Source organism: Podarcis vaucheri, assembly GCF_965113315.1.
Source record: "Podarcis vaucheri genome assembly, chromosome: 5".
Lineage (NCBI taxonomy): Eukaryota > Metazoa > Chordata > Lepidosauria > Squamata > Lacertidae > Podarcis > Podarcis vaucheri.
In genome coordinates, this window is record NC_138763.1 from 16,958,630 (window position 1) to 16,977,282 (window position 18,653).

Consider the following 18,653-nt stretch of genomic DNA (forward strand, 5'->3'; position numbering starts at 1 on the left):
GCATTGCACACTGGTCACATTGCATGTATTAGACTGCTCCTTTTTCCAAAGCTGTGAAGAAACAAATGAGAGGCTGGCTTAGTGTTACATATGAACCAGCGCTTATGGTTTGTTCCTCTCCAAGCTTTGTACTTGCCATAGGCCTCAGGTTGGCAACTGTGGGAAACAGGATGCCGGACTATATGGTGCCAGTCCACTGGGCCATCTAGCCCAAGAGGCAGCAACTACCTAAGGTCTCAGGCAAGGGTCTCTTGTAGACCTCCAGTTTTTGGAGGTCCTTTCCGGTACAGATGGTAGGTACTGAAAATGGAACCTTACGCATGCAGACGAGGGGATCTTCCCTGAGCTATGGCCCCTCCAGATAAGGACTGTGAAATAGCTAAGAACCTTGAAGCTGGGTTTGTGTAAAAGAATATGCACCAGCTGTCCAAGACTGCATTTGTGTAGGACTCTCTGCTGATCCTATTCCGTAAATCCGGACTGTACAGCACATTATAGGGATGAAGACAAGTTAATCTCTGCTTTTAGAGTTTTACCCTCAGCAAACCCTTCTTGGCAGCAGGCAGAACCACTCACCTAGTGCTAATTCTGTCTCGGTTTATTAGGCAAAGGGTGGAAGGGCAGAATCTTTATGGACTAAAAGCACTTCCATACAGTTAATCATGTTATGAGAGCCCAAAAGTGTGTGTGTGTGTGTGTGTGTCCATTCTGCGCAGAGGGTTGAAGGAACAGATTTTGAAAATAAACAAAAGTCTAAGCTCTTTATCTGGTGGCATATGTTCTACTGTTGAAAATGCCTACTCTTTTCCCTTCAATTAACTTTCAGTTTTATGTGTACAGCCAAGGTCCATCTCTGAAACCTTTTTGGAATCTTTAGCGCAAGAGAGCATATTTAAGTGCTAACTCATGCTTTGTATTTATATAGTTGTAGGTTCAATCTTTGTGGCTCTAGTTCAGCCGGCCTGGTGCCCTCCAGTTGTTTTGGACTACAACTCCCATCAGCCCTGGTGTAATGTAAGTACAGTGGAGGCATTATTATTATTATTATTATTATTATTATTATTATTATTATTATTATTAGGAAAGGAACCTTGCTGTGAACAAGATAATGACTTTGGTGTGTTCCCAGAACAAAAGGGAGCTAATGCTGATCAAAGACAGGAAGTAGAAGATAAAGGGCAGATCCACACCATACATTTAAAGAACATGGCTCCTCCTCAAAGAATTCTTGAAACTGTAGTTTTCGCCTCCCAGAACTACAATTCGCATATACTTACCAAGCCTCAGCTCCCAGGATTCTTTAAGGGAAGTCATGTGCTTTACATGTGTGTTGGATGTGCTTTAAATGTATGGTGTGGATCTGTCCAAAGACAGAAATTGAGTGAGTGAAGCCGAGAATCATAGCATGCTATAGTAGATTAGGTAAGAGAGGTTCAGAGTAATTTTTCTTGTGTTTAGATTGATGGGAAAGAGATTTTAAGTAGCTTCTTCAGTAAATTCCCTGTAAGATAATGGGGATCAACAGAGAATATACTGCCTTTAACAAAAGCTTCAGAACTTACTTCTGCACCTATCCCAACCACATTCATGCCTTCTCTCAGAAAAATACTTGAATTATTATGCGGTGTATTTACATACAATCCTATAACAAAGTACTCAGGGTGGTTTACAATAAAAAGCAGGGGAAAATACAATTTATACAAATTGATCCTCAAGCCATAAGCTGGAGTTCTTGGTTTTAAATGGCTTCTGTAGTTAGTAAAGTTACATTGGTTTAAATTAATTGGGGTGAATCCAGACTTGAATAATGCTTACAGTAGACACATCACAATCAATGGGATGTAAATTTGTCGTGATCCAGTCCAAGGATTCAAAATTAACTGACTTGTGGAAAGGTTGCTTGTTTTGTACCCCACTAATAGCATCACCTCCTGGCAAATAGAAGGGAAAGAAATGGAGGCAGTGAGAGATTTTACTTTCTTGGGCTCCATAATCACTGCAGATGGTGACAGCAGTCACAAAATTAAAAGACGCCTGCTTCTTGGAAGAAAAGCAATGACAAACCTAGACAGCATCTTAAAAAGCAGAGACATCACCTTGCCAACAAAGGTCCGTATAGTTAAAGCTATGGTTTTCCCAGTAGTGATGTATGGAAGTGAGAGCTGGACCATAAAGAAGGCTGATTGCCGAAGAATTGATGCTTTTGAATTATAGTGCTGGAAGAGACTCTTGATTGTCCCATGGAACGCAAGAAGATCAAACTTATCAATTCTTAAGGAAATCAGCCCTGAGTGCTCACTGGAAGGACAGATCGTGAAGCTGAGGCTCCAATCCTTTGGCCACCTCATGAGAAGAGAAGACTCCCTGGAAAAGACCCTGATGTTGGGAAAGATGGAGGGCACAAGGAGAAGGGGACGGCAGAGGACAATATGGTTGGACAGTGTTCTCGAAGCTACCAGCATGAGTTTGACCAAACTGCGAGAGGCAGTGGAAGACAGGAGTGCCTCGTGTGCTCTGGTCCATGGGGTCACAAAGAGTCGGACACGACTAAACAACAACAACAACAGCATCACCATGTAGAGATAATTACAGCATTGCTAACAATTAGTACTATAAATTCAACAAGCTGTTATTTTGTTTATTTGTTTAAAACATCTGTGCCCTGCCTTTCCACATTTGGCCAGTCCCATTTATAAGATTGAAAATAACTCAAACACAATAAAAACAAATAACAATTTTAAATTAATGTCAGTTATTCATAAATATTAGATGATAATCTGAACATTACTTCTGGTGCCAGGTTCCATATGTAAAACAACCACTTTCTCAACAGGCAACATTAAAACAACTGGCATCTTTATTACCCTGATGTTCCATATAAGTTAAGATCGTTAACCAATGTATATACTTACAGTAATTGCCAAGACCTCAGTTTTGAAACTGGGCAAGATTGCATGAATATCCAAGAGCTTGTGACTTCGCTGTGGATCTTTTCTTCAGGCTGGTTGTGTCGCTTGGTTGGCTTTTAAGACACATTGGGATTAGCCCATCAAAAAACTCTTAACTAACGATGACTTTGCTTTAAATACAAACTCAATTTATCTTGATTAGCCTTCATCCCTGCCTTTAAGCCCTCCCCACTCTGACATCACAGGCCCTTCTCCCAGACCATCTCTCAGGAGGGCTGTAAAAAAACAACACATAATTACTTACAAGTAGCACATTCCACTGAGCTGATAAACCTATTTTAACATTTAACCTGTTAAGCTGGTGTTAGTCTTTAAGGCAATTGGTGCGTCCTCTGAAAATCTGAATCATTCCTGAAATTATGCACTTGGCAACAGAAAAATGATCAGAATTGTTCTGACTGTTATCAGTCCACAATTGATTTTTTAAGAAGCTGTTTATTTCTGCCACATGACAGGTCTGTTGCCCCATAATTACTTATCCTGTTGGGCTGGAAAGATTAAAGTGTTGTTAAGCACACTGTGAGGCTAACAGACGGATCAGATGGTTATACTGCTCAAGCTCACAGTTTACTCTTTAATTCTCCCTGTCAGTTAGTTAACACCTCTCAGGCTAAACTGAGATGCTAAGGGCCTCTTCACAAGTTATCCATTTCTTAGTGAGATGTAGGGACAGGTCAAATTACCTGTTCCAGGTAGCCTGACACATTACAATTAGAACTGGAGTGATTAATACTGACAACACCCCCTTGTCTGGTTTCAGAGAAGCACTCCCTTGCCAAGGACCTATAACTGGAGGCTGCAGTCAGTTGAAGACAACTTGGCCCAGCCCACGCAAGGCTAACTCTGCCCTGATCTCCCTTTTCTCAGTACAGTATTCACTAACTGAAGTCTGGCTTTGACCTTCCCCAGAAATGACCTGCATACCTTGTTATATGCCACTTCCTACTATTACTGTACTTGCTCAAACTTATTTTGCGTGCACCAGATTTGCATGGGAATGATGCATACTGCTTCACTGTCTGTACCTTGGATTCGTAATCAAACATTCTGTAATAAGAAGATTAATCTACTGGGTCACCTGTTATACCAAGATGATGCTAAGCCTGCCCTCAATTTTTGACGTCATGTGCCCCAGACTCCCTAAAGCAGGGGAGGGAAATGTCAGGCCTGGAAGCCAGATTCAGCCCTCCAGAACTCTCTGCCTGGCAACGCCCCTCACTGGCTCTGCACCATGCCCTCTTCAGGAGTTTTTACCTGGCTGGAAGTGCTGCTGAAATGTCATCATGTCTATTGCTTGGTCAGTTGGAGGATGGACAGGTGTTTGGGTGTAAAAAGTAAATTACTGTATGCGTCTGTAAGAGTAACAACCATTGCTCAGCCTTCTTTTTCCTTTGGCCTCTCCCGCCAATGCCACGTGGCACTCAAAAGATTGCCCACATGAGAATGTGGCCCTTGAGCCGATAATTGGTTCCCTGTCCTAAAAGGCCTCTATGCAAATTTGGGCCCTGTAGATTGATGCAGGAGAACGTAGTTACTGGTATAATAATGCGGTCCTAAGCGTGCTCCATGCATACATGCCATCTTGGAATGCATCTAACTGAACCACAAGGTGGCATTCAATGAAATTTTGCCCTACATAGACCCATTGAAATCAATGGACCTACCGTAACTTAGTTAATTTTAACAGGTATACCATGGGTAAAACTTAATGGGGTTGCCATATTTCAAAAAGCTTTTTTTTTAAAATGAAAATGCCAAAAGATCCAGGGCTAACTGTCGCCTTCAGGAAATTCCCCCTGGTCGTCACTTATGTCTTTGAAATCCTGGTAGTGTCCAGGAAAATCTGGACATATGGCAGCCCTAGAAAACTACCCATTGAGCTCAGGGACTGCGGTGGCATTCCTGGTATGGGTCTGACGTTTTGCACATCCTGAGGAGAGTGCAGGGATTGGGAGGGCAATGAGAGCGAGGAACTCATCACATCAGCAGGCACTGAGGCCTCCTAGCTCCAGCACAGATTGATGAAATCATTGCTGTGAGCCAAGGTCCAGTAGACTCTGGCCTGGTAAAACACGGAACTTAGGCTGGTTCCTGATAGAAACTCTCATGAAATTCAGCAAGAGGCATTACCCTTCCACTATCCTATATGTTTAGAATTAAAACAGGTTCCACACACATAATATTTGCTGCAATTGGGGGAACAGGGACTAAATAATAAATAATGAAGTAAAGTCAGTAGTTTTGCAAACCCACCACTATATACTGGCAGGCAGAGTGGAACCCAGAGCAGTTCTTTCAATACTAGGGAGATACACTTCCAACTGATCCCAGTCAACAGCCTGGCTCCGGGGTATGAAGCTTCTGGCCTTTCAGGCGTTCTTGGGCTCCAACTTCCAACTAGCTCAGCCAGCATGATCAAAAGTCAGGGGTGGTTGGAATTGTAACCCAGCAGGAGGGCCACAGATTAGCCACCCCTGGCCTAGTGGCCACTTTTTGAACAAACCAAAGTTTCTGAATGGTCTTCAAAGGCAGTCCCATGTACTGTACAACAAATTACAGCAGTCAATCCTAGATTATACTGGTGCATATATGACTGTGGACAGGTTATCTCTACCCGGGAGAGGATGCAAGTGGTTCTTTGTTGCAGAGGCTACCAAGCTTACCTAGGCTTCCAGTGTCAAAGCTGCCTCCAGGAGTACGCCCAGCCCTCTTAATCTGATTCTTTAGGGAAAGTGCAGTCCCACCTGAGACATCTTGAATACCATCTTCCTGAACAAAGAGCTACCAACAAAATCCTCATCTTCTTGGGACTGAATTTCAGTTTACTGCCCTGCTTCCACCCCCATTACTGTTTCCAGTCACCTTATTTAATTCTAGATGGTGCTTGGATCTGATACAATGGGTAAGCTTTGTCAAGCTGCTTGGCAACAGTGACCACAATGCTCTTAAGTTCAAACATACATGTGGGTGGGAATGTCAGACAGATGAGCTTGTCTGGAGACCTGAATTAATTGCTTCTTAACAGCCCAGCAGGACTTGCATGCTTTTCTGTTTCTTTTTTACACTCCCGAGGTTAATTCTTGTCTGCCTTAATTGTGGCATTCTGGTTGGCATGTGCAACAGAGTTGCTGCAAAAGAGCTTAAAATCCAGTTTTTATCATTCTTGGATCTTTCCTGTGGCTATTTTTTTTTTAAAGGTCACTTTATTCAAACATCCTCTTCTGACTATCTGTACTGAGACACCAGCCTTTGTCCGAAGATCTGGTCATTGCACTTTATTGCTGTGCCAGACCTACTTTCCATATACCGTATTTTTCGCTCTATAAGACACACTTTTTCCCTCCTAAAAAGTTAGGGGAAATGTGTTTGTGTCTTATGGAGCGAATGCAGGCTGCGTTGCTTTTGCTGAAGCCGGAACAGCAAGAGGGATTGCTGCGCAGCAATCCCTCTTGCTGTTCTGGCTTCAGCAAAAGCAACGCAAAGCCTCTTCAACAACATTTGGTTCAGATTATTATTATTATTATTTTTAAAAAATATTTATTTAAAGTTTTTAAGATATAACAAGAAAAAAGAAAAATAAACATACAAAATAAAAAAACAGTTAAAAACACACATTAATTTTCAATAACATAACTTCCATGCACTTATTTCCTCGGACCTCCTCATACCTCCCTTCTTTGTATTCCAGTTCGATTTGTTAGTTCAGCAAATCCTTACCATTAAACTTTTACCCATTTGTAAAACCTCTTTTTTTTCATATCTCTTAAAGCATTACAGCTGGAAACTGCTTAGTTTCTATCCAACATCCTTCTAACATTCATTAATTTTACAATGTTTCTGTAAGTAGTCTTTGAATTTCTTCCAGTCTTCTTTCACCGACTCTTCTCCCTGGTCTCAGATTCTGCCAGTCATTTCTGCCAATTCCATGTAGTCAATCACCTTCATCTGCCATTCTTCCAGGGTGGGTAGATCTTGTGTCTTCCAATCCTTTGCAATAAGTATTCTTGCTGCTGTTGTTGCATACATAAAAAAAGTTCTGTCCTTCTTTGGCACCAATTGGCCGACAATACCCAGGAGAAAGGCCTCTGGTTTCTTCAGGAAGGTATATTTAAATACCTTTTTCAGTTCATTATATATCATTTCCCAGAAAGCCTTAATCTTTGGGCACATCCACCAAAGGTGAAAGAATGTACCTTCCTGGTTCAGATTATTTTTTGGTTTGTTTTCCTCCTCTAAAAACTAGGTGCGTCTTACGGTCGGGTGCGTCTTATAGAGCAAAAAATATGGTATTTGCATTTGCTTCCTTAACGTTTATCTTTCAAAAGTGCCAAGGCATTTTCTTAGTTTCTAGGGACACTTGGAGAAAACATTCACATTTCACTTGAAACTATGGAAAGGGACATCATCTGATATCTGCTCAGCACATTCACTAAAACCTAGTTCAAATCACTAAACCTGCTTAAACCTTTCTCAGAAAGTTCAACAAAATCTTTAGCCTTCTGCTTCATTGGTGAAAAAGAAGGATCAGAATCTCTGCTCTACAGTGCTGCCCAGGGCACTTCCTGCTAAGGGAGCAAAAGAGGAATGTCAACTTCATGCTTGGCTTGTGTGCTTCCAGCTGCATCTGGCAGGCAGCTCTTGAGAAAAGGATGCTAAACTAGGTAGATCTGTGGGCCCACTCCAGCTGGGCTCCTTTTATGTCAGGGGTGGGGAACCTCAGGCCTGAGAGCAAAATATGGCCCTTCAAGCCTCAGGACTCTCCCTCATCCACAATGTGCATTGGGGGGGAGGGAGACCAGGGCCACAGCTAGTGGCTAAGGGCTAAAGCCCCCTAAACCCAATCAAAGGATTCAGATCTGGATAGGCCTTGCTGGACTATCTATTTTGGGAGGGAAGGGATCATGCACTCAAGTCAAACCTTGTGATTCATGTCACATGCAGTCTGGCCCTTAAGAGCTTAAGTCAGGGGCATCCAATATTTTAAAACAATTCAGTGTTAACACTACAAAGTTATAGTAATTCTCTAGTACTGTATTATCTCTGTGTATTTTTACTGTGACCTGTAAATCCATATATTAATTATATTTAATATTGCTCTATTTAGTTAATGATTCGTGAACTGGAAATAAAGTGATGCTGGCATTAATATTCATCATAAGTAATATTTAAAATGTGACCTATTAAACAGCCATGGCAGTGGAGTTCTCCTTAATCAAGCCAAACATCTGTATTCCAGATGGAAGCATCAGTGATCCTTAGTCATGATGATTTTAATTAGCCTCTGGCAATTAATGTAGTTTGCAGGCCTTAATTGAACTCATCAGATTACTTATTCATGCAAATGCTTCAGTGCAAGGGGATTACTTTTGATATATTAAGGGCTAATGTAGTGTAGGAACTAACAGGCTGAGTAATGAAGCTGGAAATAAGCTCTTTCAAAGCTTGCCTTGACTGTAAACTCAAGATATGAACCCCCAAAACACCCTCAATGGAGGTAATAATATTGACCTACTTTACATGGTCGTCGTAAGGATTAGTGAAATAATGACTCAGTTCAAATCATGGCATAGCACAAACACATATGAGAGCGCAGGTTCCTGGAGAGGAGATCGTGGGTACTGTGTTCCTTCTCTGGTTCTCCCACTACCTCACAAAATATGTTGTAGTTTGGCTTAGCATATCATCCAAACTCGTGGTCTGTCCCCTCTGGACAAATCATGAGCTTGTAAACCAAGAAGAAACCTTGGTTACAGCTTGTGGTTTGTTTGGCATGAGGCAAACCATGAACCTGGGTTCAGATGGCATATCAATCCAAACCATAGCTTAGCTTCAGTTAATGGAGCAGAAACAGGACTGATGAAGAGTACAGTGGTCTTGAGCTTCCCTTTGAGAACCCACACACTCACACTGAGCCATAGCTTGGCTTAGTGCAAACCAGGAAATTAATACTCTAGGAAATGCTATAGTAATTCCAAGCAGTTGTGTGGAAATCATGGTTTTGACCAACTAATAATAAAGATGATGATGATGATAAATTATTTTTATTTGTACCCCACCCTCCCTGGCCAGAGCCAGGCTCAGGGCAGCTAACATCATAAAACTAACACAGTATACAAAGAACATGAAAACAGGCAATCAATTAATTAAAATACATCTAAAAATTAGTTCAGAGCAAATTAAAATCTGGACAGATGGCAGTCCATGGGTAAAATTGAGAGTAATGTATTCTGTGGAAAATATTTTATAGCCACCAATTTATTTATTTATCAGGTCTGTTTTAGATGTATCGCTTGGAAACAGTGTATGTACAGTGGGACACCATCCCCATGCTCACATTCTCCAGCACATTCTCCAGCACAGATTTGATGGCATGCAAGGTAAGACAAAGTACCATGTGCATAATGCCTTCATTTCCTCAGCCCTTTTATTCCTTAAGGCGAATGAAGGAGCACCTGTGGGCAACAAAATCTTCCTTGTTCTTTTCATGGGTGGCGAGACCCATAGGCACAAATAAATACATGACTGGAGCTGCTGTCTCCACATTGAGGTACCTTTGCACAGAAACTATATATGTGCATCAGATCAAACCCTTCAAGTTTCCCTATAGTCCCAGATTTACAGAAGCCATCCCAGTTTCTGATTTGATCCCAGAATGTCCTACTTTTCCTTACGACATCCCTATTTTCATCAGAGACATGTTGGGGGGTATGGAGTTATTCGACTCCCAAGCCATCTGAAGGCAGCCCTATATAAGAAAGTTTTTTTAAATGTTTAATGATTTTTTTAAATATGTTGGAAGCCACCCGAAGTGGCTGGGGCAACCCAGACAGATGGGCAGGGTATAAATAGTAAAATTATTATTATAGAATAGGACGTCCTTATTTTCCTCAGAGAAATGTTGGAGGGTATGTCTGATACTATAGAGGGCTCTTTACCTTTGAGCTGTAAACTTTTATGTTGAGATGGCAGAATTGAGTGTCTTCTTGCGAAGTACCACCTAGGCTGGGCTAGACTCACTACTAAACTGAAAAGGAAATCCTCAAAATAATACTTCATGATTAAGTGCATGCAATATAGGATTTTGGTGTTTGCAAATCCTTTTTTTCAAATCAACTTGTGGCATTAATCCTCTAATGGCATTATTCCCTTAGACTATATGCCGGATTAAGGAGTCATGATGAGGCAAAGTACAAAAATCCACGCTAATCTTTCAAAGGAGGATGCTGCGTGGGATGCAGCTAACGAGGTTGTCCCCATTAAGGGTCGGTCCTTCTTCTGTCCACCTAGTCCCTTCCCCTTCTGGCATATCATGGTGACAAAGTGGAAGGAATATATTTGTAGATGGTGTGTACACAAGAAACACCCAAGCAGTTCCGTGGCCTCCTTGAAATCAGTCATTAGTAACTTGATAACTTCCATTGTAAAGGCTTCTGTGTTTTGTACGATGTGAATGCAAGACAACTTATGAAACCTGTTTCTTTGTGCATTTGGAAGCTAGGTTTTCTTCTGAAAATCACACAAGAAAGCACAAGACCTTATCATAGTCGCAAAGTTCAGCACCTGAGTAAAACCTGCTTTTCGAAAAGAATGTCCTGCATGTCTTTGAGAAAGGAAAATAGTCACTAGCATTCCCTTTCTGACTATATTATTCCTACAAAAGCATGGCCTGATAACCCAGATATACCCCCAGTCCTGTCCCTCTGTAGTGTAAGCAGAGGTGAGTGCTGCAATGCCTAGACCCCTGTGCTATCTCTAGCTTGTAGAACACGCCTTATAGAGTCAGACCATTGTTCTATTGAACTCAGTGTCACCCACAGCTGATGGTTGGAGCTTCCAAGCACAGTACAATACTAGCCTCAATTTTTAGGTTTAGGGCAGGTGTGCTTGGCCCAAATGGTGTCATGGGCCAAGTGGGCAGGCATCAGTGCTTCTGAATACCAGCTGCTGGAAACCACAAGAGGGAAGAGTAGTATTGTGTGTGTGTCATGCTCTGTTCACTGGCTTCCCATGGGCATCTGGGTGGCCAGCAGGTTGTTCTTATGTCTGGCAGGCTTTCAGATGGGGTCCCCCCCCCAGCCCCACTTGGAGATGCCAAGGATTGAACTCAGGACCTTCTGCATGCAAAGCAGAAGCTCTACCTGTGAGCTACAGCCCGTCCTCAACAACTACTCCAACAACCTCTGCTTTTTAAAGGTTCCACAATTATATGGGGAAACAGCTCCCTCGCCATGATTTCATTTCTGGGGCTGGAGCATCTCCTCTTGGACAGCTCAATACTAACTGAAGCCATGGGAAGGGGCAGTTAACTCCATTGCCTTCCCACCGCACCATTGCTGGAGCTACAGGCTAACCAGGCAGTGCCTCCTCAACCAGAGATGAAAAGGTCTCGTGCTGCATAAACCTGGTGGCCAGGTAGCTCACTTCCAGTGATGAGGTACCCATTTTCACATGCGAGAGAGGAAGAGCCGTAGCTCAGAACAGGTGCAGGCAAAAGGTCAATCCCTGGCATCTCCAGATAGGACTGGAAATGAAATTCCTGGTCTCAAACTGGGGAGACACTGCCAATCAGTGCAGACAATATTGTGCTGGCTGGACCAATGGTCCATTGTGTTTCTGGATTACTGCGGTATCATATAAGGCTGCACATTTTAGTATTGCTGCACATCTCATCTTTCAAATGGTAAAGTTCTGGGGATTTTAACATCTAGTACATACTAGCAAAGTTGTGTGATCACCATATCTATGTGAAATGCAGAAGATTATACCAGCTGAATGAATACTGTATACGCCACAAAACTGGAGGCATCAGAAAATAAGTACATCATCTGTTAACCAGGCCTGTTTGGAAGGAATGGAGGTATCTTGGAGATTCTTGCAAGAGACTAAGCCAAGCTTGAGGTTCTGAAGACCAAATACAGCTACCCACTGCCTTCAGTATTTTGCTATTCCATGACTCTGTACACACCCTTTGTATATTTGCAGAATGGTGTATTTACCCAACATTACCTGTCTTTCAACCAGTGTGCTATGTACACACTCCTTCGTCAATCCATCACCTCTTGGTTGCTCTGCACTGAAATCTCTCCAATACTTTGGTGTGTTCCTTGACTTTCTGGCACTTCATCTCATGGGTGTGCAGTGCAGAAGTAAGTATCCAATGAGTTCATCTGATGTGCTACTCCCATTTTTCCCTGAATCTTCAACTAGTAATTCTTACTTTTTATTCTTAGATTCAAAGACAGATACATTTTTGCATTGCTATTATTAACAATTCAATTTATTAGGCATTTGCTGTGTAAAAAGTTTCTAAGCAGCTTACAAAGATTTAAAAACATAAAGCATAACATGAAATCAAAAAGAAATGAAGGGGGTACCCAATATATTACAATAAAACCATACAAAAATCCCTAGAACAGACCTGTTAAAACTGCAGCAAAAGCTTTGGCAACAAAAAATGTCATCCAACAAATCATCTCTCAAATGCATGGGAGAAGAGATAAGTAAATACCTGACACCAAAAGGATGTTTATCCTGGCACCAGGTGGATCTCACTGGGGAAAGCATTCCACTACCAGAGAGCTACAACTGAAAAGGCCCTTGTCACCACCCTCCAAACCTTCCTCAGAGAGGGCGCCTAGAGAAGGGCCATAGATCAACATCTGTAGGTCTGGGAAGGTACATAACAGGGCAGATGCTCCAACAGATTTTGCCTTCTAAAGCACCAGATGGGCAAGAATTGTGCCTTTGTCTTTGAAAAAGTACTGAGAAAAAGTACTGAGTTTAGAAACCATGGGTCTTGGCCCTTGGACAAGTCACTAATTTCTCAGCCTCAATTCTGAATCTGTAAAATGGAATGATAGTGATCTGCTTAATAGGCATTTTGTCATTGCAGTGATATGGGAAGTCACAGAAGAATAAGAATGGTAACATATGATGTTCTTAAGATGTATTATGGGAAAACCTAATGAAAAAAAAAATTTTTAATGAATTTTGTCTGTGCAAACATAGTAGAAATAATAATAATAATATTTTTTTATTTATATCCCGCCCTCCCCAGCCGAAGCCGGGATGAAGACCTTTGTAAATTTAAAAATAAATAATGTGTTAAATTAATGGCAGAAGTATTGTGGCCAGAAGAAACAGAGCATTTTTCTGGCAGATCACTCTCTTCAAAAGATTTTGGCAGATTTCATTATGAATCCTACCCTAACCATGAGGACTAACTGTGAAGACTAAATCACAATAGGTATAAGATATTTTTGGGAAATGAACACACTGTAATAATATTGCTTCATAGCTTTATCTCCACAGAAGTATGCTAGCTATTTGATCTCTCGGCTTTTCCCAGACTCCATCAGTGTTACTTTTAAAAGGGAACACAACAATCCTTTTTTTCTTCAGGTAGTCTTGTAACTTGAGCTATAAAGTGACTCAGCCTTCCCAGCTGCCAGCAATCCGTCACATGTAAGAGGCTCCGGTATCAAAGTCTACACAACTACTTCCTCTTTTCTCTTCGAATGATCCTACCCCACTACACAAAAAAAATGCTGACCAGACTGTTCAAATGAAGTGTTCAAGGAGGTAGTCAGGCAAAACCGTCAAAAGACGCATCAAAGAAAAAGTTACGGTAATGCTTTCCACCGGACCATCATCTCTCTTGAAAATACTTTTGAACTCTGCACAGTTCTTCTGAAGAGTGTATGTCCCTGCTTCACCATCGCACCAAAGCAAGAATTTTGCATGAGAAAGCTAATATAAGAACAGAAAGTGTCTGAAGACAAGCAATAAAGCAACTGAATCAAGAGCAAACTCAAAGCATGATCAGCATCAAAGCTGATTTGTTTCATAAGCCATGAAAATACTTGGAAAGGTAAAACAACATTTCGATTAAAAAAAATGGAAGCTGAAGGTAGGTTGTTTTACTGTATCTCTTAAAACCTCTGGCAGTGCTTATTCTGTTTTATGTATTTCAAGCTTTAGCATGCTCTGTCCCAAGAACTCAGGAAGCAATGCTTAAAATCAGGTGCAACCAACAGATCAAAATGTTCAGTAGTTATCAAGCATAAATATTGTTTGACAGGGGTGGGGAAGCTCTGGCTTTTATGCCAGATTTGGTCTCCAAACCATTCCTACCTCCCTGACACCTGACGCCATATGTGATTTCAGGTTTGCTGTGGGTATTGCAAAGGAAGAACCAGGAGCTTAAAGTGAGCTCTTGATTGTTCCTTTGCCAGAACAAGGTGTGCTCCCACCACCCTTCAGCTGGTTTTCAGAGCCTTAAAGAGCAGTGTGGGGCTGTTTGCAACAGGGCTTTCAATCATCCCTGCATTGCAATTTGAAGTCCCAACAACCCAGGCTTCAAAGCACAGTATCACACACCCCACAAAGTAAAAAATTCCCAAACTTAAAGGTAAGTTTGCCTTTAAATACAAACTGAATTTCTCCCTGTCCTTGGTGCCGGTGCTTTTATTTTGGATATATTGATATGGTTTCCATAAATGTTTTGTTGTGATTAAATGTATTTTTGTTTGTGAACGGCCCAGAGGACCTTGATGATTGGACAGTGTGGAAATACAGAAAAATAAGAAGAGATGGCTAGGAAGTAATAACTATGTACATATCATGGCAGGAGTTGCAATACATTCTGAACTTTCTCTTATGATGAAATTGTGTGGGCGTACATAGCACACAGTGCATAGCCTTCTTTGCCTTGTTTTTAGGGCAGGCTCAAGAGCAAGTGCTATCCGAAACACAATTTCTGCCTCTCTTTCTCTCTCTCCTCGGAAAGGCGCAAAGTGGACAAGCACAGAAAAGGGTGCAGATGGCTTTTTTCAGAGATCCCCATTCAACTTCTTTAGAAGTCAGATCCAGAAGAAGAAACGCTCTGCTGAGAAAGGGGGATGTGAACAGTACCAGGGCTCAGACCAGGAGGAATCCAAAGAGGAAAGTGGAAAAGGAAGCAGAGGACACAAAATGAACGATTCCTGTTTAGAAACTCAAATGGTGGAGCAGATTTTCCCTGCACCAGGTACAGTAATAGTGATAAGAAAGAGCACTTGAAGAACAGGGACTGTCTGCCCAGGGGGCCTGTGCTCCAAGCGTAGCTCTCTCTGAGTGAAGACAGATGTAACATTGAAACATCTGTGAGTGAAGACTGATGTAGCATTTTCACCCACCATGTTGTCCCAATGTTTTGCAAACGGGATTGTGAGGAACTCCAAACTGGGTGAATGGGCAGTCAATGGACAAATGCAACTCCATGTAAGCAAGTGTACAGTGGTGCACATTGGGGCAAAAAGTCATTTCACATATATACTAATAGAGTGTGAACTGGCAGTAACGGACCAGAATCAGATTTTGGAGTCATCAGGTGAAGATGTAGAACTGCTGTGCAGCAGCTGTGAAGGCATTTTCCATGTTAATGATGATTACGAAAAATATGTTCATGATCTACCAGGAGAGAGTCTCCTGCACAATAGTGACCTGAATGGTTTTCAACAATCCCAACATTTGCTGAAAACCAACCAAACCATACTTCTGATCGTGCAGGAGACTCTCTCCTGGTAGATCATGAACATATTTTTCGTAATCATCATTAACATGGAAAATGCCTTCACAGCTGCTGCACAGCAGTTCTACATCTTCACATGATGACTCCAAAATCTGGTTCTGGTCCGTTACTGCCAGTTCACACTCTATGTATGTATGTATGTATGTGTGTATCTGAAGAAGTGTGCATGCACACGAAAGCTCATACCAAGAACTAAGTTAGTTGGTCTTTAAGGTGCTACTGGAAGGAATTTTTTTATTTTGACTATGGCAGACCAACACGGCTACCTATCTGTAACTACATTTCCATTGTCTTGGTTCCACAGACTCAATGCTGTGTCCGCAAAGAGTCCAGAATTTCCTGGGGAAATTGGGCAAACAGCCCTCTAGCAAGGTTTTGGACTTAAATAATTGTGCATTAAGTACAACAGATATAATGGAGCTGGGTGAGTATACATTTTGATACGTATTTTTTCACCCTAGTAAAGGCTTCAGAGGCATTGTTAAATACTTGAGTGCACAGGCCTAGGGCACAAATTTACATAAAATCTACATGTGATCATTTGTATGCATAGATGAAAATTTAGGCTCACTTGCAAAAGGGAAAGCAAGCTTCGGCAGTCAGGGATTTACTCTGAGCTGTGGTGTGCCAAAAGGATTTTCTGAGCTCAATGCACAGTGTCTGGAGACGGCCCTCTGCCCTAATCACAATCTGTTGGCCACAGCTATGTGTGTTTATTTATTTAAAAATATAGCCCCTTAATATAATCAAAATATCTAAACAATTACAAAAGTTGGTAGCCCCTGCAAAGCCTCTTTCAGCCAAGTCCTGGCCATATCTGCCCCCCACAACACACATGGCATTATATAAGAGTTAAGCTGGATGGGTGCGACTTGCCTCAGTTGACCTCACAGACCAAATGAGGAGGGCTGGTGGGTGAAGTTTGGTCTGCAGGCTGGAGGTTCTCTTCTTTGGTCACCTCTCTGCTGCCACCTGACTTCCCAGGCGCATGGAGGAGATGAATGGATTGGAGCCATCTTAGTCTTAAAATATCAACCCCACCCCCTTCTTAGCAGATGTAGGAACAGAGCTACACAGAGTTACTTGTAGTACCAATAGTACCTTGCAGCTTTTTGTATCTGCCTCAATAAACATTAATGTGCACACGCAGTTCAGTCATGCTGCATTCACTTATATCAGCAGTGGTTTATCTCTCACTCTGCTTTCTCCCCTAGTTGCCATAATACATTTGCTGCCAGGCCTGGAAGAGATTGATCTTTCCTGGAATGATTTAATAGGAGGGACATTAAAGTCTCTTACCCTTCCGTTCAAATGTCTGCAAGAGCTGAAAGTCCTCCGACTGAACAACTGCAGACTCACAGCCATGGATCTTTCGTTTTTAGGTATCATCCAGTAATTGCATAACTTACTCCGAGAGGTTATTACACTGGGTTATTTCATTAGAGATCTAGGTAAATTCTAATCTGGATTGCGGGGACCTAGTCCTGCAATTCCATTTCAGACACAGGGCTTGTCTACACTTAGCTTTTGCCCCGCTCTTTCCAGGCACAGGTCCATGCTTAAAGCACCGTGTCCAGGCGTGTTGATTTTTTTTGCCCTGGAGTTTTCCCAGCAAAACCCCTCTTCAGCCCTCAGTTGGAGTAAGTGGCAGTTCTGGTTAACTGTGGACTGACGCTTGTTCCTACTGAGTGTTAAAAGAGCGGGTTTTTGTGGGGAAAGCTCCGGAGCAAAAAGGGGAAGCACTCAAACACTTTAAAGTGCAGAGCTTTAAAGAGCTTCAACGTGCAGACTGTGCCTGGAAAGATCAGAGGAAAGGTAAATGTGGATAAGCCCTAAGGCTGCATCCAGACTATTCAAATATGAGCTTGCTGAAGTAGGGCTGTAATTGGATACACAAACCTGTGTATGTATGTTCCTGAAATTATTACATTCTTGCATGTTCTTAAACCAAAGTTTAAATAGTGAAAAAGTATGATGCGACCATTATTGTCTTCCGCTTCTTCAAATCAATGTATAAAATAGTATCAAATGCTTATTTACAGGGGAAGCGCTTGAAGTAATTCCTCACCTTGAAACACTAGATTTATCATGGAATACCAACATTGGTGGGAAGCTTTTTCTTCTAATCCAAAAAATCCCCAAAGACCATAAACTCAAAACACTAAAAGTGATGGATTGCAGTCTAACTTCTGAAGATGGTGAATCACTAGGTAAGAGCTCATGGCATAGTGATGTAGCAGCTTTGAATACTGTTTTAGCATTTTATTTAGCTATCAGACCAAATACCACTTTGTATGGAATCAAGATTTTAAACCTGCTGCACTTGAATGCGTTAAAGAATTTGTGTGAAAACTGGCAGGTTGTGCCCTGTGATTTATGAGTTAGGGGGCTTCAAATATGGTTTGTATTGTGCCTGCCCAAATTTTCCCATACGGTCATTATTGTGGCTTTCAGCAAGTAACTTATTTCATTGGTTTCTTGCACTAGTGATTGAGATGAAAGCATTGTTTATTTATTTGATAAAATCTACAAACTGCTTGATTATAGTATGCTGTAAAACCTTGAAGCACTTTGCAAGAAATATTAATATTATAAATAAGAACCTGTTAAAAACAATTTAAAACATTTTAATGTCATGAAAATGAATAGCACGATATAAACAACAAATGGCTAGGGAGGTGTATCAAAAAATATAGTTAGTTAGATCAAATCAACATTTGAAAATTTCCCCCTTACTGGTTCAACATTTAAATGAGTTTAAGCTCCCTTTGTTCGGTCCCAGCTCCTGCCAACCTAGCAGTTCGAAAGCATGTCAAAGTGCAAGTAGATAAATGGGGTGCCACAGGGTTCTGTCTTGGGCCCGGTCTTATTCAACATCTTTATCAACGACTTGGATGATGGACTCAAGGGCATCCTGATCAAATTTGCAGATGACACCAAACTGGGAGGGGTGGCTAACACCCCAGAGGACAGGATCACACTTCAAAACGACCTTGACAGATTAGAGAACTGGGCCAAAACAAACAAGATGAATTTTAACAGGGAGAAATGTAAGGTATTGCACTTGGGCAAAAAAAATGAGAGGCACAAATACAAGATGGGTGACACCTGGC

General features: G+C 41.6%; 1 protein-coding gene across 15 annotated transcripts in view; it reads left to right on the top strand.

Annotated features, from left to right (window-relative positions):
• Positions 1-18,653, top strand: part of LRRC31 (leucine rich repeat containing 31) — a 44,066-nt gene that overhangs the window by 16,551 nt on the left and 8,862 nt on the right. For 5 of the 15 annotated variants that reach the window (XM_082224221.1, XM_082224219.1, XM_082224220.1 and 2 more), the window contains 7 exons: positions 926-1,014; positions 10,121-10,215; positions 11,952-12,115; positions 14,758-14,997; positions 15,845-15,964; positions 16,755-16,922; positions 17,583-17,750. In XM_082224221.1, the coding sequence (XP_082080347.1) occupies positions 10,190-10,215; positions 11,952-12,115; positions 14,758-14,997; positions 15,845-15,964; positions 16,755-16,922; positions 17,583-17,750 (886 nt within the window). In that variant the 5' untranslated portion in view covers positions 926-1,014; positions 10,121-10,189. Of the gene's footprint in view, positions 1-925; positions 1,015-3,729; positions 4,632-9,239; positions 9,347-10,120; positions 10,232-11,951; positions 12,116-13,370; positions 13,879-14,757; positions 14,998-15,844; positions 15,965-16,754; positions 16,923-17,582; positions 17,751-18,653 lie in introns of those variants that run through there. The other 10 variants (XM_082224215.1, XM_082224214.1, XM_082224225.1 and 7 more) reach the window with 6 other exon arrangements.